The sequence below is a fragment of the Oncorhynchus keta genome, chromosome 21, assembly GCF_023373465.1.
Source record: "Oncorhynchus keta strain PuntledgeMale-10-30-2019 chromosome 21, Oket_V2, whole genome shotgun sequence".
NCBI lineage: Eukaryota > Metazoa > Chordata > Actinopteri > Salmoniformes > Salmonidae > Oncorhynchus > Oncorhynchus keta.
In genome coordinates this window covers 19,210,471-19,231,753 of record NC_068441.1, presented here as the reverse complement: position 1 = coordinate 19,231,753, position 21,283 = coordinate 19,210,471, and the positions used below count along the sequence as shown (strand labels likewise).

At 41.1% G+C, this 21,283-nt stretch overlaps 4 protein-coding genes across 14 annotated transcripts in view; 2 read left to right on the top strand and 2 right to left on the bottom strand.

Moving 5' to 3' along the window:
- The window catches only part of LOC118400227 (28S ribosomal protein S16, mitochondrial-like), a 217,156-nt gene that overhangs the window by 147,457 nt on the left and 48,416 nt on the right, over positions 1-21,283 (bottom strand). The gene's annotated exons all lie outside the window — the stretch shown is intronic.
- Positions 1-21,283, bottom strand: part of LOC118400226 (28S ribosomal protein S16, mitochondrial-like) — a 217,074-nt gene that overhangs the window by 147,457 nt on the left and 48,334 nt on the right. The window lies entirely within an intron of this gene.
- On the top strand, positions 270-4,829 carry LOC118400225 (Parkinson disease protein 7 homolog). The gene is made up of 6 exons (XM_035796875.2): positions 270-432; positions 1,045-1,146; positions 1,347-1,406; positions 1,950-2,019; positions 3,211-3,297; positions 4,411-4,829. The coding sequence occupies exons 1-6, from the start codon at positions 343-345 to the stop codon at positions 4,569-4,571; spliced, it is 570 nt and encodes a 189-aa protein (XP_035652768.1). The 5' UTR covers positions 270-342; the 3' UTR covers positions 4,572-4,829.
- LOC118400224 (voltage-gated potassium channel subunit beta-2-like) overlaps positions 5,149-21,283 on the top strand; it is a 141,546-nt gene continuing 125,411 nt past the window's right edge. For 2 of the 5 annotated variants that reach the window (XM_052473427.1, XM_052473425.1), the window contains exon 1: positions 5,149-5,267. The gene's annotated coding sequence lies outside the window, so the exon portion shown is untranslated. Of the gene's footprint in view, positions 5,268-19,079; positions 19,420-21,283 lie in introns of those variants that run through there. The other 3 variants (XM_035796872.2, XM_052473426.1, XM_035796871.2) reach the window with 2 other exon arrangements.

Here is a 21,283-nt window from a genome sequence, read left to right as displayed (position 1 = left end):
AGCTTTATTGACAATGTATGGGTCAATGCCTCCCCCTGGTGGATGTAATTGAACCTACCAGTGCAGAGTATGTTGCGTTTAAAAGTCAATGATGTTCATATATTTAGATGAGAATGAATCATCGAATATATGCAATAGTGTGTTTGATTTGATCAAATTACTTTTGTGAAATTATTTGATAAGTTCAATCATGCACGCGTTGTGTTTGTCCTCTCAACGATCCCGTAGCTGTAGAGTTGACATGTGTGTTCCTGCAGAGAGCTCTGCTTCCTGACAAAATAAAAGTCCTCTGACAGATATTTGCTATCTTGTTGTGACACTCACTCACCCACTCGCTCAATAATGGCAGGCAAAAAGGCATTAGTAATCCTCTCTAAGGGTGCAGAGGAGATGGAAACAGTTATACCTGTGGACGTCATGCGTCGAGCTGGGGTTTGTACATTTATCGAGCTAAATTGGATGTTAGATTAGCTAGCTAGGTGGTGCAACATACACAGATCTCAATAGAGTATTGGCTAGCTGGCTCCATTTAGCCTACTAGCCAAAAGCTGAACATTACAGGTAGTTAGTATTCTAGCGGCTATTTTATTTACCTAGTTATCCACAGTCAAGCTGCAACCCAGATCTAGATCTGCATGCACGTGTCAAACTAGCTTGGGCTGCAGCTTGACTGTGGCTAACTAGGTAGGTAGCTGGTTAGCTAGCTTGATGTTGATATAATTGTCTGGCTAGCTAGCTATTATAATCTAGCCTATTTACAGACATGATTAACAACTCTGCAGTATGCAATCCTTATCTATGGTTAATAAATTAGCTAATGTGTTGTCACGCTGTTAGCTCGTGTGTTGGCATAATTATGTGAGTATAAGGCCACTGCAAATGTCAAAGGTGACTGGTGCAGAATAGGAAGCAGGTTATATTTTTCTAATTAAAAGTCCCATACTCATATTTGAGTAGTGGGATTTTATGATTAGTTTAAGAGGCAATGACTAATGACAGTCTATTGAAGTAAGTTGTGCTTTTATTTGTGTCCATATCCTGCAGATTGCTGTGACGTTGGCAGGGTTGACTGGCAAAGACCCCGTGCAGTGCAGCAGAGACATCTACCTTGTTCCTGATTCCAGCCTGGAGGATGCCCGCAAGCAGGTCAGAGCCCTCTCTGCCCTCCTGCCTCCATACCCTTCAATCACATTAGTCCACAGAGCAGGCTGATCTATGACTTCATAGAGTTTATAATGCACTTTAAAACATTCTTCATCCATTCATGTTCAAGATTGATGCATCTTAAATTGGTAATAAGAATTTGTTATCTGTGACCTTGTATCTTTTGATGTTTTGGGTTGCAGGGTCCGTATGATGTGGTTCTTCTACCAGGGGGGGCTCTCGGTGCCCAGAACTTGTCAGAGGTAGGAATGCACACTTAATGTTAAGCATTCATTGCCAGAACTTTTAGTTGTCTTATCTCTCCTGTGTGTCCCTGGCATTGCCAATATAACATTGCAGGTGCATACTGTAACATTTGTCCCTTGAATTGTTTTAGTTGTCTTCGGGGACAATTTACGATATAAATATAAGTCACAATTTTCTTTCATTTAAAATATGAACTTTTTATGATCTTATGATGATTATTGTTTATTAAAAACAAGCACATATACATTTATGCAGTATGACACCATGATACTAATCCACATTTTATTATGGCTTTAGCCCTTATAACTACAAGTTCTGTGGCATTGTCCCACAATTAATTTCAATTCTGTTTTTTTTTTTGTCATGCTGAAAACATAGACTCATCGATGACATTTTTAAAATGTCCACTGCCATTTCATGGGAATTCATATTCCATCTAGCAGAGGAGCATTTACTGCAGTGTTATAACACACATTCTACATGATAAAGTAGAGAGCCTCATCTCTCAGTATGTGGCCCCCATGTTGCTTCTCTTGTAGTCCCCTGCTGTAAAAGAGGTGTTGAAGGACCAGGAGGGCAGGAAAGGGCTGATTGCTGCTGTCTGTGCAGGTACTGTACCTTCTGTGCGAACACACACATCCATCTCTAGTACATTGCAGCTAACACACTCCAGAATGCATCTGTGTCAATGACGTCTGCGGGGGCAAGATTGCTTAGATCATAATCTCGAGTTAAATCGGCAACCGGCAATTTCTGTCAACCAGTGAATGTAGTATAAGATTGGGACTTGGGGCTGTCACATTGCCTTTCCTTTCCGTTATTACTGAGCAGGAAACCAATACAGAATAAGATTTTTCTATGATGAACTAATGTATTATACTTTTACACACATTGACCATTGCAGCTTAGGTTAACATCCACATATAATTGCCATTGACAAAGCCCACTACCCCTGAGACTTTCTACCCGTCTGCCCGCCTGTGCTGATGAAGGGCACTGGAAGGACGTTGTGAATGAGGACATGGGACCCATTTGGCAAAGTGGAGTGAAGGGCGTCCTAGAAAAGGGCTGATGTCCCCACAGGAATATATACTGAACCTGCCAAACAGAGAATCAGCAGTAGTGTCACGCTGTGCTCTGCTAATCTGAAAATAATGCTTTCTATTTCTAATGTGAACAGAGGTATGAAAAGTGCTTGACTCAATTCCTCCATATATAGCAGGTATATAAATGCCATAGCCCCTCCTGTCTCCCATTTCATACTCCCTTCTGAAACATATCACTGGTTTGTCCAAGACCATCCATTTATGCATTATTGTTATTATAAGCCAGGAGTCGTCAGAGAGAGGGGTGCACTATCTCCCTCTTTCTCAGCCCTGGCCTGTTCTTGGAGATGGTAGTTTTCCCTTTCTATTTATTAACAGTCTGAGGATGAGATCACTGCAGTGCTAGGACGTTGCCGATGCTAATGCAGCAGACATAAAGTCCATTATTTATTGACTCTGGTTTTTCCTTCCTCTAAATATGGCATGCAGTGGTAAATTGAAACCATATGTGGTTAGTTTTAGATCCGAGTTTATGGTTCTACTAATGAGTGTCTTTTAGTGGTGATGTCACCTCAAAGGAAAACAAAAAGGTGTGTCAATCTGCATGTGAAATTAAGATGTATAGATAGACTTCTCTGGGTTTTTGTGAATAAATCATTTGAGACCTTTGTTGTTCAATGTCCATGTCGGTTTTCAACATTTTGACTACAGAGAGAACAGTGTTGGTCTAACTCCTGTCCCCTACTCACCTCAGGTCCCACGGCGCTGCTGGCACATGGTATTGCCTACGGCAGTACGGTCACCACCCACCCTGGTGCGAAGGACAAGATGATGACTGGAGGTAAAGTAAAACAGCCTGGCTACCACAGGGCTAACTAAGGTTCAGGCTGATGAATCTCTGCTACTGTACATAGCTTGTTCACAGGCTAACACAGCCACTGTGGTTTTGTTGTTTGTTTGCGGGTTGTTACGCACCAAATACATCCACAGGTAGGAAATATATCTGTATGATAGCTCAGCAGGCTCAGTGTGACAGGAAATGCAGCATATTCTTGCAGTACAATGAGCAAATCCAAATGATCAGTACTACTGAACAATGACATAAGCCTGTGTGTGGTCTTTTGTTTCCAGCAGAGGGTGGTATAAATGATTTCCATACTTTATGGTAATCATTAATACAAGGTCTTTATGCAGTCTCGTAAACCAGATCCTAGGCCAGGGTTCCTCAACTGGCAGCCCATGGTTGATTTTATTTGCCCCCCCAAATGAAATGGTTAGACATAAAAGACTGTAAAAACACCAGCAAATCAGCTTCAAGTAATTTTATTTTAATTTCATTTTGGAAATCTGTTCCAAAGTATTTCCACACATAATAGATATGTGATTGTATACAAATGTAAGCCAGGTTTGAAATTATTATATTTAGTTAAATATGATATCTGTTTGGACTTCTTGCGGTCGATTTGCAGTTTACAAATGGTGTGTAATTTTGTTCCAGCCCCCCGACCATTCGCTCAAGATGATATTGGCACGCAGCTGAATCTAGTTGATCCCAGGTCAAATGCACCAGCATTTGACCTGACTCAAACAGTGAACACAGTAACAGAAATACTTAAAAAATATATATACTGCACAAATGCAAGTTAAGGTGGGGGAAGGAATTTTTTGAAAGGATTAAAACAAAAATGTGTCATCTGATTTGAAGCAGTACTAAATGATCTGCATTTGCAGACTGTTATGCATAATTTTACCTTTATTTAACTAGGCAAGTCAGTTAAGAACAAATTCTTATTTTCAATGACGGCCTAGGAACAGTGGGTTAACTGCCTGTTCAGGGGCAGAACGACAGATTTGTACCTTACTAGTCCAATGCTCTAACCACTAGGCTACCCTGTCACCCCGATAACGATGGTGTCTCTCTCTCTACTCACCACTGTTCCTCTCCACTCCCTAGGCCACTACACGTACTCAGAGGCTCGGGTCCAGAAGGATGGCCATCTGATCACCAGCCGTGGGCCAGGAACCAGCTTTGAGTTTGCCCTGGCCATTGTAGAGGAGCTCATGGGGCCTGAGGTTGCTGCTACTGTCAAAGCACCCCTGGTTCTGAAAGACTGAGTGGTGTTGAGTGTCACAAGCTGAAGAACTGCAAGCAGCATGATCAACTTCACCCCACCTACTCAGCACTGTTCATTATGATACACAGGCCAATCATTGTGAACAAAGAATAACAGGATGACAGGATAATAGTAATAACATGGATTTTATTATTGTCTCCTTCTCTTTCCTTCACTGGGATATGTTGCCCAGTGAAGACTAGTAGTTTAGAATGTAGCCACAGCATGAAATAAAAATTACACTTGTGTTTCATCATCACACAGAGAAAAATAATACAAAGGTTATGGATTAATAATCTTACTGAATCGACAAAAATATAAAATTGAATTGGTAACGTTACAGTGCTGCTACTGGTAGTCTCGATGTTTGAGGTCTACGAGTCGTAGTCTACAGCAGTATGTAGGTAGGTAGGCTAAACAGCAGATTTGAGAGCTTCAAATAAATATGATTTTAAGGAATGGTAAAAGTGATTGCGAAATCACTGGTGGGCGCGGGAAACCTAGCCGTTCAGTTGATTGACATTGATTATGGCCAATGAAAATCTTTGCATGGTTGTGTCTTCACGTAAATAGCCAGTGAAAACGTCAAATAAACGGGCTTGGATCTGAAGCAGCGTGCGTTGGAGATGTCAAAGCGGTAAAGACAAGGGGCTGTTTTAGAACCAGAACAGAGGATTGTTGACTTGACGAGAAACAGGTAGGTGCTAGCTAGCTACTGTATACGGTACCAAATCATGTTGTCTATGAATGCGAATGGCGTGGCAATGTAGTCTGGTACTTCCAAGTTATTGTTCACTCACACAGCCTCAAGTTATATCAAGCAAATGAGTGGGTTAGCTAGCCGGCCAGTTTAGCGCGCTTGCTTGCTATCACACAGTGTATGGTGATTAATAAACTATCTAGCAAGTAGCCGACAATTATTAGTTACCTAACCGATGTGTAAATGTGCATTCATTGCTCGTTACTTGTGATTTGACTGAGTGTGCATAGCTAGTATAATAACCACGACAGTAAAATACCGGTGAAGGAGAGACCGCTATACATCATCATTGACAAACGTTGTTCATCATCGCTGCCTTTCTAAGTTTTGTGTGCATACGGTAATCGTAGGAAACTCGTGATTGATTATTCAAAGCAAATGTAAACTTCTTGACAGCTCATGAACCAGAGCCTTGAATGCCATTATTGTCTCTGTCTTAAATCTAAACATGTCTAATTAGAGGTCTGCAGATTCACACATTCTGTAGTTATTTTTTTCTTGTGATTAAACTTGCACATTTTATTTGTGCCCAGAGGATAAGGTCATTCAATATGACTGCCACGAGAATAACTGTAGCCCAAGGAAAGGGTGCCTTATGTGGGTTGAACCTAAATTTAGGTAATTTGTATATTTGGTTATTAATTAACACCCATCTTGGGGAAAGGAGTGTCCTAGCAGTCGCTACTAATTATTTGTTGAAAACAACATTCCTTCAGTCAGAGAAGCCTGTATTGGATTTACCATGCATAGAAATGCAATTTCTTGTGTAGACCTGGTTGATCAGACGCCTTATCTTCATGGACTGCAGCTGTTCATCCTAACAAGTGGAATCTCAACTTCATTGTAGACACACAAACCAATTTCAATGCCACCTTATGGCAACCGGCTTTACCATTATTTTTTACCCAAGCCAGTTTGCTACCTTCACACATAATAGCTGATACATGTTTGTGTCATAACAGTGTAATGTCAGTTGTCATAAGCAGTCAATAACACTACTAACTGACCGTCAATATCATTAACATTGTATGATGGAGGGTTGAAGGAAAATGTATGGAATTTCAAAGTTGTCGTGTGAGACAGAGCATTGCTGTACTGTACCTAGATAATAGTAATAGGTGACCCTTTTGAACTACTGTATTCACACCATTTGCTTACTATTAAGTTGATCCTTAATACTTTTTACACTTCTGCTTTTGTGCTCTTTTAACACTCATAGATGTGTGATGATTATAGAACTCCTATTTTTAACTCAAGTTAACTTTGATACAGTATGCTTTGTGATGTTTGTTCCTGTTTTGAGAGTTGAAAGGAAAACAGAAGGCATGATTGAAAATAAGTGTTAATTGTTCTCAAACAGCAAATCGTTTTTAGCTGACTTGCATCTACACTCTTTTGTGGTAGCCTCTGCAACAGACTGATTCAATGGGACACCACTATAGATTCCAGTCAGATAAGCATCTACAATATAAGCAGAGCAGTCAGGAGTCATCCAAATGAAAGGGGAGCTTAAGCATTTTCCTCATACAATACTTAACATAGGCCTAAAGAAAGTCGTTGTCGTGTTGGAAGGTGACCCTTTGCCCCAGTCTGATGTCTGAGCACTCTGCAGCAAGTTTTCATCAAAGATCTCCCTGTACTTTGCTGTCGTTCCCTCGATCCTGACTAGTCTCCCAGTCCCTGCCGCTGAAAACATCCCCACAGCATGATGCTTCCACCACCATGCTTCACCGTAGGGCCAGGTTTCCTCCAGATGTGACTCTTGGCATTTAGGCCAAAGAGTTCAATCTTTGTTTCATCACACCAGAGAATCGTGTTTCTCATGGTCTGAGAGTCTTTAGATTAGAGGTTGACCGATTATGATTTTTCAACGCCGATACCGATTATTGGAGGACCAAAAAAAGCTGATACCGATTAATCGGCCGATTTTATTTGTAATAATGACAATTACAACAATACTGAATGAACACTTATTTTAACTTAATATAATACTTCAATAAAAATCCATTTAGCCTCAAATAAATAATGAAACATGTTCAATTTGGTTTAAATAATGCAAAAACAAAGTGTTTGGAGAAGAAAGTAAAAGTGCAATATGTGCCATGTAAAAAAAGCTAACGTTTAAGTTCCTTGCTCAGAACATGAGAACATATGAAAGCTGGTGGTTCCTTTTAACATTAGACTTCAATATTCCAAGGTAAGAGGTTTTAGGCTGTAGTTAATATAATATTTATTGACTATTTCTCTCTATACCATTTGTATTTCATATACCTTTGACTATTGGATGTTCTTACAGGCACTTTAGTATTGCTAGTGTAACAGTATAGCTTCCGTCCCTCTCCTCGCCCCTACCGGGGCTCAAACCAGCAACACATTGACAACAGCCACCCTCAAAGCATCGTTACCCATCGCTCCACAAAATCCGCAGCCCTTGCAGAGCAAGGGGAACAACTACTCCAAGTCTCAGAGCGAGTGGCGTTTGAAACGCTATTAGCGCGCATCCCGCTAACTAGCTAGCCATTTCACATCGGTTACACCAGCCTAATCACGGGAGTTGATAGGCTTGAAGTCATAAACAGCTCAATGCTTGAAGTATTGCGAAGAGCTGCTGGCAAAACGCACGAAAGTGCTGTATGAATGAATGCTTACGAGCCTGCTGCTGCCTACCATCGATCAGTCAGACTGACCTATCAAATCATAGACTTCATTATAACATAACACACAGAAATACGAGCCTTTGGTCATTAATATGGTCGAATCCGGAAACTATCATTTCGAAAACAAAACGTTTCTTATTTCAGTGAAATACGGAACCATTCCGTATTTTATCTAACAGGTGGCAAGTCTAAATATTGCTGTTACATTGTACAACCTTCAATGTTATGTCATAATAATTCGGGAAAATATGCAGGTTTAAAATATATACTTGTGTATTGATTTTAAGAAAGGCATTGATGTTTATGGTTAGGTACACGTTGGAGCAACGTAAGTCCTTTTTTGGGAATGCGCAATGCATTGAATATATGCAACGCAGGACACGCTAGATAAACTAGTAATATCATCAACCATGTGTAGTTAATTAGTGATTATGATTGATTGATTGTTTTTTATAAGATAAGTTTAATGCTAGCTAGCAACTTACCTTGGCTTCTTACTGCATTCGCGTAACAGGCAGGCTCCTCGTGGAGTGCAAGGTGGTTAGAGCGTTGGACTCGTTAACAGTAAGGTTGCAAGATTGAATCCCCGAGCTGACAATGTAAAAATCTGTCGTTCTGCCCGTGAACAAGGCAGTTAACCCACTGTTCCTAGGCCGTCATTGAAAATAAGAATGTGTTATTAACTGACTCGCCTAGTTAAATAAAGGTTACATGTGTCCCTTTCCAAATCATGTACAATCAATTGATTTTACCACAGGTGGACAGTTGTCAGTCTCAAGGATGATCAATGGAAACAGGATGCACCTGAGCACAATTTCAAGTCTCATAGCCAAGGGCTGAATACTTATGTAAATGTGATATTTCTAAAAACATGTTTTTGCTTTGTCATTATGGGGTATTGTGTGTAGATTGATGAGGAAAATAAACCATTTAATTAATTCTAGAATAAGGCTGTAACGTAACAAGATGTGGGAAAAGTCAAGGGGTCTGAATGCTTTCCGAATGCACCGAATGCACTGTACATATATGTATATGATATGTTATTCAAGCTTATGCTAAAATTCAAAAGCAGCGAAACTCAAGCGTCATTAACATCTGAATTGATGCCACGATAAGGCTTCAAACATCATCAGAGGGTACCCTCTGGCACAGTCTTATTCATGTCACTATGTTGTCATCTTCCAGTTGGATCGCTTATTTATGACATGTTACATGTTTTTCCTGTTGGACATGCATGGTAGCATGTATTATTCTGCTTGAGCAGCTGTACAGTAGAGAGCTGGAGGCCTGTATGCCTTCCTATTTCTGGACTGGGTGGGGGAGGGCCAGGGTGAATTGACTTTGACTCATTGGTTAAATGATGCAATTAAAGAAATCAAGAGGTTATTCTTGTTTTTTCAGGTAGGCCTAGTGAACTCAATTGGCAAACCATTTGCATCAGATACGCTACACAAGAGATGGACACATACAGAGGATCAACATCTCAATGCGACATGAAGCATTGAGATGTTGTTTACCTTCCATGTAGGCACTTAACATCAGTAAACAAACTGACACAGTTTTGACTGTGGTGCACATCAGAGTTCACTGCCTGGCATACCATTGAAAATGGGGTTATTGAAGAAAGCAGAGCACCAGTTGAGTTGACATTGGCCTACCACTTCACGACTGCACAGTATGACACTCAGGCTTTGTTTTTGTTGTGTACAATATTTGACACAAAGTTATCCCCGATAGGCTAATTAGCATAGATTGAAGCCCTTGATTGGGAAGGAACATTGTTGGGAACATTGTTTGGAGAGCTCTTTGAGTTGTGGCGTCTCCAGAGCAGGATGATCAAGTACTTATTTCTGGAGATGTTATGACAAGGTAATTGAAGCGATTCATTAGATTTCGATCTAGAACATTTCCAATTGCAGGGGTTAATGAGAATGGCTGAACTCTAGTGGGTATGTTACTCATCACTATATCAATTATTAGGCCGTCTGCTGTGCGCCTGTGATAATGTAATTAGGATTTGCATAAGCAAAATATACCAAGCCAGACATTTATAGCTGGATTTCTAATGAATTGTAAAATGGCGGCAAACATCCGTTACAGCTCAAATACTCAAGGGCAGCCAACTGTAAGCAGGCTAATATGTATGAGGCTATAAATGTGATAGTGCTGAACGATTAACCAATTTTTTTTTTTTTTTTTTGGGGGGGGTATTAAACAACTAATGGAATGACATCGGTTTCAATTATTTGAATTCCATTTTATAACATTTTTGTGTGTGCCCAATGCGTGTTATCTCAAGAGTGAAATCAAGTCATTCACAAGAGAAACCTGAGAAATCACGTTTAGAACTATGTGGGACGCTAGGCTGAAGGGAGTTGTTGTTTGCATTAAGAAAATATTCTACCTGGTTTGGTGCAGGAACGTGGTAATTAACTGCAATGACCATAAGCCATTGCCCCAGCTTTTTTCAGTGTCAATAGACTGATCAGAGAGGAAGAGGCGATGCGAGAGGTTTCACTCTCGCCAAAATCTGTCCAAAATAAGCATAATGCGATTCAATGGGCTTATTTTGGACCTAAGCTTGTCGCTTGCCTTCCAGCCTTCTGGACAACGACTCCCATTGTTAGGGCATAGACATGAACGTCATTAGATACAGATCATGTTAGGTTAGATACATACAGACCGCATAAACCGCATGAGAAAGGAATGTACACAACACATAAAGAGGGGCCAGAGACAGCTTGTGAAAGTATACCTTATCTTCTTTGAAGAACTAGTTAAGTGATTTCATCAGACAGCTCTGCAGCATACTTTTTTATTTAACCTTCATTTAACTAGGCAAGTCAGTTAAGAACAAATTCTTATTTTCAATGACGGCCTAGGAACAGTGGGTTAACTGCCTTGCTCAGGGGCAGAACAACAAATTTTTACCTTGTCAGCTCGTGGATTCAATCTTGCAGCGGCTTGCTGACTGATACTGCCTGAGCAGAGATGAGAAGATTACTTTAAAGAATTAAAACGAATAAAGTAATCAAATAAAAACAAAGTAATTAATATTGTATTATTTCATAGTAATTTTCTTGTTTGATGTTTACCCATCAAACATCTCCTGGCGGAGACAATGGAATATTTTCAATGTTTTGGCAATTACATTTTCAATATTATTGGCTTTGGGATATCCATTAAAACGCTTTAAAATCATTGTAATCGAAAACCGTGTGTAGAAAAGGCCCATGGAGTTGGTGGAATAATCCTTTATAAAATTCATTGCCATTTACTCAGCTGGGCCAGGGGCGCTTTCATTAGGTCAGGTGGAAATGTCCGAGAGATCTCAACTCCATAAAAGGAGGAAATTGCCATCGCCTGATCTCGCTGCTTTCTCTTCCTTAACTCCATCTGATCCAGAAGTTCTGTGCGTCCATGAATCCACACTACTCAGTAAATATACCACTTTATGGTTAAAGGAATTCCTGCCTCAGTCTCATCCATTCCTCTGTCACCTGACACATGACCACCTGTTCACCTTCACTGTCAGTCATCCTACCTGTCCAGCTACCCACACAGATTCCACTAATCTTTCACGTGAATTATTTTTTAATAATAAAACTGACCCAACCTCATAAAGCACTAATCGCTCAGCACTAAAATGTGTCCTCCCCAATCAGTATTTCTCAGCATTCAAAATGTTCACTTCACGCTACCCCTCTACACCAACAAAGTATTGGAGTTGTAGGCCTAGCTAGTTGCACAGTCACCTCTTTCTTATGTATGTCATTAGAGACCGGTCACTTCAGTCCAGTGAGGACTGAATCATTGCATTCCATACTATTTTATGGGCTTAGTGTGGCATGAAATGCTCTGTATAATCCAAGAAGTTATAGACTAATGCCTCCGCCTGTTATTTGTTTGCTTAATATCTGTTGCTTGTACAGTGTGTAGTAATCCCCAATGAGAGTTGGCGAAGACTTACTGGTTTCTGTGGCTGTCTCACGAGTAGGCTTGGGCCGTATATCGTACAATGTCTTCAGAAAGTATCTATACCCCTTGACTTTTTCCACGTTTTTTGTTACAGACTGAATTTAAAATGTATTAAATTGAGATTTTGTGTCACTGGCCTACACACAATAGACCATAATGTTAAAGTGGAATTATGTTTTTAGAATTGTTTGACAAATGAATTATAAGTGAAAAGCTGTAATGTCTTGAGTCAATAAGTATTCAACCCATTGTTATGGCAAGCCTAAATAAGTTCAGGAGTAAACATTTGCTTAACAAGTCACATAAGTGGCAAGGACTCACTCTGTGTGCAATAATAGTGTTTAACGTGATATTTGAATAACTTTTATCTATAAGGACCCTCAGTCGTCCAGTGAAGTTCAAAAACAGATTCAACCAGAAAGACCAGGGAGATTTTCCAATGCCTCACAAAGAAGTTCACCTATTGGTAGATTTTTTTATTATTAATTTTTAATAACAGACATTGAATATCCCTTTAACCTCTTGCTCCTGACCCTGACATGCAGGCGTCCCATCTAGACATCTGGAAATGCAAATGCGCTACGCTAAATGCTAATAGTACTAGTTAAAACTCAAACGTTCATTAAAATACACATGCAGGGTATTGAATTAAAGCTACACTCGTTGTGAATCCAGGCAACAAGTCAGATTTTTAAAATGCTTTTCGGCGAAAGCATGAGAAGCTATTATCTGATAGCATGTAACACCCCAAAAGACCCGCAGGGGACGTAAACAACATAATTAGCATAGTCGTCGCTACACAATCCGCACAAATAAAATATAAAACATTCATTACCTTTGACCATCTTCTTTGTTGGCACTCCTAGATGTCCCATAATCACTATTGGGTATTTTCTTCGATTAAATCGGTCCATATATAGCCTAGATATCGATCTATGAAGACTGTGTGATAAACAGAAAAAAATAGCGTCTTATAACGTAACGTCATTTTTTTAAATTAAAAAAGTTGACGATAAACTTTCACAAAACACTTTGAAATACTTTTGTAATGCAACTTTAGGTATTAGTACACGTTAATAAGCGACCAAATTGATCACGAGGCGATGTATATTCTTTAGCTGTCCGTCTGGAAATAATGTCCGGGTAAATCTCAACCAAATTATCCAGTCGGAGACCGGAAGAACTGCGCTGCCTTGCGTCTGTTTGACCAAGAAACAAATAGTAGGCAAATGACAAGACTCTAGACATCGTGTGGAAGCTGTAGGTATTGCAACCTCAGCCCCATTAAATGTGGTTCACCTTTATCAATGGGTTCAAGTCGCGCATGGATATATTTTTCCATTTTCAGTGATCAGATTTTCCTGCACTTTTCGATGAAACGCACGTTCTGTTATAGTCACAGTCGTGATTTAACCAGTTTTATAAACGTCTGAGTGTTTTCTATCCACACATACTAATCATATGCATATACTATATTCCTGGCATGAGCAGCAGGGCGCTGAAATGTTGCGCGATTTTTAACAGAATGTTCGAAAAAGTAGGGGGTAGGAGTAACAGGTTAAGCATATTGAAGTTATTAATTACACTTTGGATGGTTTATCAATAAACCCAGTCACTACAAAGATACAGTTGTCCTTCCTAACTCAGTGGATGGAGAGGAAGGAAACCGCTCAGGGATTTCAGTGGGGACTTTAAAACAGTTACAGAGTTTAATGGCTGTAATAGGAGAACTGAGGATGGATCAACATCATTGTAGTTTCTCCACAATAGTAACCTAAATGACAGCGTGAAAGGAAGGAAGCTTGTACAAAACAAAAATATTCCAAAACATGCACCCTGTTTGGGCACTAAAGTAAAACTGCTAAAAATGTCTCAAAGAAATGACATTTACTGCATGTCCTTATGTTTGGGGCAAATCCAACACAACACATCACTAAGTCCCACTCTTCATATTTTCAAGCATGGTGGTGGCTGCATCATGTTATGGACATAGGTTCCCTCTAAACTGCACGCAGGCATGCTGTAGCCCCAAGACAGCCATGCAGCTCCCTGGGCCTGCAGTGCAGAATAAAAATCACATGGAGAGAAGCACAAGATTGAACTTCAGTTTCCCCTGTTAGTTAACACTATCAACATTTCCCTTTACTGCGGCAATTGTGATCGAATCAACGCAATGTTAGCCACTTTCAATGCAACATACCGAAACAAAACCAACTATGCAAGAGATTTTGTTGTAGGCAAAATGCATCGGAGTAGGATTCTATTGCATTGACACTGTACTCTACATTGACCGGTGCGGCATAACAAATCAGAGCTGCCGTAGGCCTATATGCAAATATACCATTGCCGTTGATCTGTGCGTTTACTTTGAACTGGACTGTTTACAGCACGGTTGGTCGTGAGTAGATGCGCTTGTTTGGAGATCAAAGCGAGAGCTGCATGTAGCTATGTTTTGTTAATTAAAAAGGGAAAGCGGGATACCTAGTCAGTTGTACAACTGAATACCTTCAACTGAAATGTGTCTTCCTGCATTTAATCCAACCCCTCTGAATCAGAGAGGTGCGAGGGGCTGCCTTAATCAATATCCATGTATTCGGTGCCCGGGAACAGTGTGTTAACTGCCTTGCTCAGGGGCAGAATGACATATTTGTATCTTGTCAGCTCGGGGATTCGATCCAGAAACCTTTCGGTTACTGGCCCAACGCTCTAATATCCTTTGCTAGTTAGTGAGTTATTATCCCAGTTATAGATCATTTGTAGTCAGCAATAGGGGAGTGATTGCTTCCTACAAGAGCACAAAACGTGTACATTTCTGTCCATCTTTGAAATCAATTTTTTTTTCTTTCTTAAAGGGCAGTGTTGTATTTTGGGATTGAATAAGCTAAGTAGCCATAGGCAGACGGTAGCATAATTTGTCTGATTCTCTGGAATAATTATTTATTTTATTTTCTAAAGTAGTTTCTTGCATTTTCAGTCACCTCCTTGTTTGAAGGACAAGTAGGTAAAAGGGTTAATGTGAAGCCCTGCATGTTTTTCTCAAAAGTCTCATGAAATGTAGGCAGGCCTACATTCAACACCACATATTGGCTGCTAATGTAGGCTGAATGATAAAACAGCTACTTCTCTGTTAAAATGTTATGGGTTGCATTTTCTCCATTGTTTTAATGGTAGGTCACTCTGGTAGGCCTACATTTTGATCAAATAACCACAGTAGCCTACTTGGCCACTGTTAAAACTGTAACTTAAAGTGGGTACAGCCTCAGTGTTCACAGTAAACTCTCTCTGGAAGTTGCACAACATTTTCACAACTTTCAAGTTTGTGCTCAGCAGACCTGAAATTACCTCAGTGCATCGAAAAATGAGTGGGAACGTTGGTTATACATTTACATTTAAGTCATTTAGCAGACGCTCTTATCCAGAGCGACTTACAAATTGGTGCATTCACCTTATGACATCCAGTGGAACAGCCACTTTACAATAGTGCATCTAAATCTTTTAAGGGGGGTGAGAAGGATTACTTTATCCTATCCTAGGTATTCCTTAAAGAGGTGGGGTTTCAGGTGTCTCCGGAAGGTGGTGATTGACTCCGCTGTCCTGGCGTCGTGAGGGAGTGTGTTCCACCATTGGGGAGCCAGAGCAGCGAACAGTTTTGACTGGGCTGAGCGGGAACTGTACTTCCTCAGTGGTAGGGAGGCGAGCAGGCCAGAGGTGGATGAACGCAGTGCCCTTGTTTGGGTGTAGGGCCTGATCAGAGCCTGGAGGTACTGAGGTGCCGTTCCCCTCACAGCTCCGTAGGCAAGCACCATGGTCTTGTAGCGGATGCGAGCTTCAACTGGAAGCCAGTGGAGAGAGCGGAGGAGCGGGGTGAAAAATGAGTGGGAACGTTGGTTATGTGTATGCCTGTCATCGGCAAGGACTATGGAGTTTTTTATGATTAAAATAAATGGAATAGAGCTAAGCACAGGCACAATCCTAGAGGAAAACCTAGTTGTCTGATTTCCAACAGATACTAGGAGACAAATTCACCTTTCAACAGGACAATAACCTAAAACACAAGGCCAAATATACACTGGAGTTGCTTACCAAGATGACATAGAATATTTCTGAGTGGCCTAGTTACAGATTTGACTTAAATTTGCTTCAACATCTATGGCTAGACTTGAAAAAGGCAGTTTAGAAATGATCAACAACCAACTTGAGAGCTTGTACAATCCAGGTGTGTAAAGCTCTTAGAGACTTACCCAGTAAGACTCACAGCTGTAATTGCTGCCAAAGGTGAGTTTAACGTGTATTGGCTCAGGGCTGAGAGTACTTATGTAAATTACATTTCTGTATTTCATTTTCAATAAATTTGAAGAAAAAAAAATCAAAACATGTTTACACTTTGCCATTATTTTTTTTACATTATGAGGTATTGTGTGTCAATGGGTGAGAAACTAATATTTAAACAATTTTGAATTCAGGCTGTAACGCCAAAAAATGTGGAATACTTCAAGGAGCGTAAATACTTCTGAAGGCACTGTGTATACCATACACCAGGTTATTTGGAAATAGCCACGGGATAGTTTTTCAATACTGATTTAAACTTATAATTTTAAAATAAATTTGAATATTTTTAAGTAAATATCTGCAGTCAACATGTGCAATACATTTGGATATAAAGAATATTGCGTTTTTCATTTCACCTGTCACATAATTTTTCATTATGAAGCTTACCGGTAGTCCCGATTTGTGGTGTTTGGTTACAAGCACACAATGACAAGAGACCGAAGCTTTGTGAGTCACGCGCCAGGCAATCTAGTTACAGTATGGAATTCACAACTAATTGTTTGCAAGCTAAATAACTAAATAGTTACAAGTTAACTGTCTAAAATTAGCTAAATCCTCTAAAGTTGTGCATTTGGTTTGCTAATTTAGTAACTAGTTAGCTATATAGCTAAATGGTTAGCTTCTTGAAAAAACAATCAAGCTACGTATGATAACAGCAGAGAATCCCCTCCTGATCAAGAGCCATGCTGTCTATTTGTTTTGTGCGTGGATCAAACTGTTGAGTAGCATTTTGGATTTACATGTATAACTTTATGATCTGGGATGTCTGTCCTGCGTATAGTTTAGGTCAGAGACTATAAAATGTTCGCAATGCGCTTGTAAGCATTTAGTTAGCATTCTCTATGGGGTTTTGCATGTACTTGTTAGCATTGCTAACCTTCAGATTACAGAGTCCCAGTGGGTTTCACAATAGCACCCCTTGTGTCCAGTGCCAGTATTACTGAATATCCCAGTATTGCACAAGGTTGGTATGGAGGTAAAAAAAATCTGCATACCGCCCAAGCCAACTCAGGAGCAATCCTTTTAGGACAGCAGGCTCACTCACTCGCCATGATGCATCAGTCAGAGGCACTGATGAACAACTCAACCTGTTTTCATTGATTTGCAAAGATGCAATCTAAATATCCTCATCTACTGTACATAGCTAGAGTTTGACCGCTCCTTTTGTTTTTGGTTTCCTGTGGCCTTACCATGTAATAATGAGTAAATGAATCTAGCTGTTCAATGGTAGCCTAATGTAAATTAATCTGACCATTCTAATTAGCCAATCTGTTCTAATATAATAGAACACAGCAGGCCATACTAATGAACCTATTTCTACTGAGTAGGCCATGCTGAGATGAATCCCATTGTACTGATGTATAGGCTATTATTATATGTACCACCATTAGGCCCTAGGGCTATATGTGAATCCAGATAAACTAATACGAGAGCATTTTGGTCTCAGTTATGCGCCTTGCATTTCTGTGCTCTCCCTGGGTAGTGAGTGAGGGGTTAGTGTAATTGGTTGGGCTGTTCTGAAGTACCCAGTTGCTAGTGAGGAGGGCAAACACTTAAGCACCTGGCAGGAACAGGAGCCGCGCCCAGCCCTCCCTCATGGCGCTGTCTGGCTCCGATTCAGAGTGGAGCATCCTAATACACTTCAGATACTCACTCTGGTTACAGAGCAGCATACAGAACACCAGCACCTGGGGGCAATGGCGGTGGAGATGGGGGTTATGTAAGAGCAGCAGGAATATAGGTCAGTTTAGACCATTTCTAAATCGCGTCACTGAATCAAGCTAGATCTATTACACATTTATCAATGTGTAATATGCAACTTGGCAGATACCATTTCCTTCCTGAGTCATTATGAAGGAAAAGTGATTGTAGAAGAAGCCCAAGTAGCGTTCTCCTTGACATATCTAGGGTTCCTCGAACTACTCAATGAAAATGCATGGATCTGTTCTGGATTCAGCATGGCACAGTTCCTCTGGATGCATAGCTGTCTGAGTGACACCCTTCACTGCTGGGACATGTGAAAAGGGTGGAGTCGAGGTGGAGCTGCTGGAACAGAAGCTGGTGATGTCGTGACCGGGCTTTAGCTTGGAGAGAGAGGCCAAGGACAGTAGTGCGCAAAAGTAGAGCCACATTAGTCCCCCGGGGTTCTGGGCTTCACACACACTGAGGCACACTAACACAATCAGGGAAACTGAGCTGAAAACCATAGCCCCACAAACGTACGTAGAGAAAATAAACAAAAAGAGGAAGAGTAAAGCAATGAATTAGATATTTTGCCAAGTTCCAAATGTAGGCTTATTGACCTGCTCTTATTAATTTTGAATGGCTTGTTTTGCTAGAATTGGAACTTGGACTGCTATTGAGCTTCATTGGCCAATGCTTTCCTATGGTCCAGATAACGTTTGTAAACAGCTAAATCTCCCAAGCACACATACGCTTGATTAAATTTGCCAGTCTTTAAACCCAATCCATGGCTTTTGTTTGTTTCAGTGATAAGCTACACAGCCTTGCCCTTCTGTCTAAGAAAATGGTTCCCTGCCATCAGCAGGCTGAAAAGGCACACGCTGCTATTGTCTCCTTCCTCTCCAATCATCATTTAATTAATATTGGAGGAAGCTGTTTCCCACTTCCATCTCTTCTCCTCACCTTCTGTCTGTCTCTCGCGCTCTCCCTCTGTTCCTCCGCATGCTTACTCTAGCGCTGACAGTGCAAAGGGAGGTGTGTGTGGGAGGGAGTGCCTTTAATGCATCTGTTCTCATTGACTCACACTGACTCTCTAGGTTCACTCATCACACACACACACATTCATTCTGTCTCTCTCTCTGTCTTTCTCTCTATCCCTCCCTCTCCTTGTCTCAGTCTTTCTGTCCTATGCTCAGACAGACATGCCCATTCTTTCAGTTGCTCAGACACACAGCCACTGACACAGGAACACATACCAGAGGGGAAGGCATCCACCAGTCCTCTCATTCTTCCTCACTCTTCACTCCTCTCGTCTCGCTGTGTTTTTCTTCTTGGAAGCTGGCTGTTCCGTCCCTGCTCTGCTCTACCTCCATCCCAGCCCTGCTTCAGGAGGCTCAGATTGCTGCGTCAGGAATCGGCAGCAGCCAGCGCACTGAGCAGAGGTGGGTGTTAGACTAGACTAGATCATCATGGCTGAGGCGCCACTCTCCACCATCTCTCCCTCTATCTCTTGTCCTCCCTCTCCTCTGAACGACTGTGTAGATGTGTGTGCTTGTAGCACAGCGCAGATGGCATACAATGCTGCAATATTCTGTCTTTGTTTATACCTCTCTCACGATCTCTGTGCTTTCTTCTATATCTGTCCTTCCGCTGGTTTGATGCTCTTGCTGCACTGAGTGGCGTCTGTGCATACCATATTACACTGGGTGTATTTCAGCTCTGTCTCCCCCGTCTCTCTGTCTGCGTCTGTCATGTTTTATGCATGTCCTGTTCTCTTAAATTAATCCCAGGGACTGGCCATGGTGTCAGATTTATAGAGAACCACCTTAAAATAGCTTTGCAATGAGGGTACAGACACACCACAGTCTGTGGTGAGTTTTGAGCTGGAACCCTTACCTGCTCCTGTCAATGCTGCAGTGCCCATCTGTTGCAGACAATGTCGTCTTTATGCAACAAACTCCAGCTAGACATGTAAAGAAACTGTTTTTATAATGTTGTAGTGTTGGTGGCCCAAAGGTTGTGACAGTTAGCTGTGGCAGGCTGGCTGTGTGTTATTGTATGAAAGTGTGTGTGTGTGTGTGTGTGTGTGTGTGTGTGTGTGTGTGTGTGTGTGTGTGTGTGTGTGTGTGTGTGTGTGTGCACTCATGCTGAGGTTGGAGCAGCGGACAAGGATGCTGAGGCTGCTTTTGAGCTCTGGGCTCTGGTCCAAGGCGGAGGTGAGGAGAGGCAGGTTGCAGGGGTTTGGTGCAGTAAGTTGTTTCATGTAGCTAGCAGCAGCAGAGAAAGGAGAGCAAGGCAGATCGTTGTTGATACTGAATATCCTTAGGTGAGATTTACTCTGGCCGAGACCTATATGACAAGATTTGAAAACAGTTATACTGTTAGTCTTGCCACTCTGGATAAGAGGTTCTGCTAGATGACCCCAAAAATGTTTTATGGCAAAGTCGTGAATGCTTTGTGTGCCTGTTGGGATGACGATAGGCTATGCGAAAGCATTTATCCTACATTTACACAACTGTAAAGATGTTTCTGTGCCCACTGTCCTTCATAAATGTTATGTTCTGTCCACCTGGAAAGGGCCTACTATAGGGCTTTGGTAAGGACCACTGGGTATAATTACAAGTAAATGTTTAGGGCCTAATGTCAGATCTCTAGTTACAAGCACACAGTTTCAGAGACTGATGTAACTGTAGCGCAGCATCAGACGACAGGGGGATGACCAGACTGATACACAATACAGTAGTCATACAAAGGAGAGCTTCCTGGATTCTTCTGAGGGAGTCTTCCCTGAACAGAGCTCTTTAATCATCCTCAAGTCAAGATGTAGTTGCCAGTCGAGCTTCATAAGAGCTGTTAGAGAGACACACACACACACACAATTGTCATACCTTAATAGAAAGTTACTCAAGTGGAAGTCACCCAATAAAGTACTACTATTTGGTTCTAAATATACTTAAGTATCAAAAGTACTTATATTAAGCAAAGCAGACGGCCATTTTCTTGTTTTTTAAATGTATGGATAGCCAGTGGCACAGTCCAACACTCAGACATCATTTACTAAAGATGCATTTGTGTTTAGGGAGTCTGCCGGATCAGAGGCAGAAGGGATGACCACGTGTTCTCTTGATAAGTCCGTGAATTGGACCATTTTCCTGTCTTACTAAGCATTCAAAATGTAACAAGTACTTTTGGGAGTCAGGGGAAATGTATGGAGTACATGGTGGTGCAGTGGTCTAAGACACTGCATCGCAGTGCTAGCTGTGTCACTATTCTGGGTTTGAGTCCAAGCCCTGTCACAGCCGGCCG

What these genes read in the sequence shown, in the direction of transcription:
- LOC118400225 (XM_035796875.2), top strand. Translation starts at nt 343, where the DNA reads ATGGCAGGCAAAAAGGCATTAGTAATCCTCTCTAAGGGTGCAGAGGAG. An exon ending in ACGTCATGCGTCGAGCTGGG is followed by an intron (nt 433 to 1,044) that starts GTTTGTACATTT and finishes CATATCCTGCAG; the next exon opens with ATTGCTGTGACGTTGGCAGG. An exon ending in GTGCCCAGAACTTGTCAGAG is followed by an intron (nt 1,407 to 1,949) that starts GTAGGAATGCAC and finishes CTTCTCTTGTAG; the next exon opens with TCCCCTGCTGTAAAAGAGGT.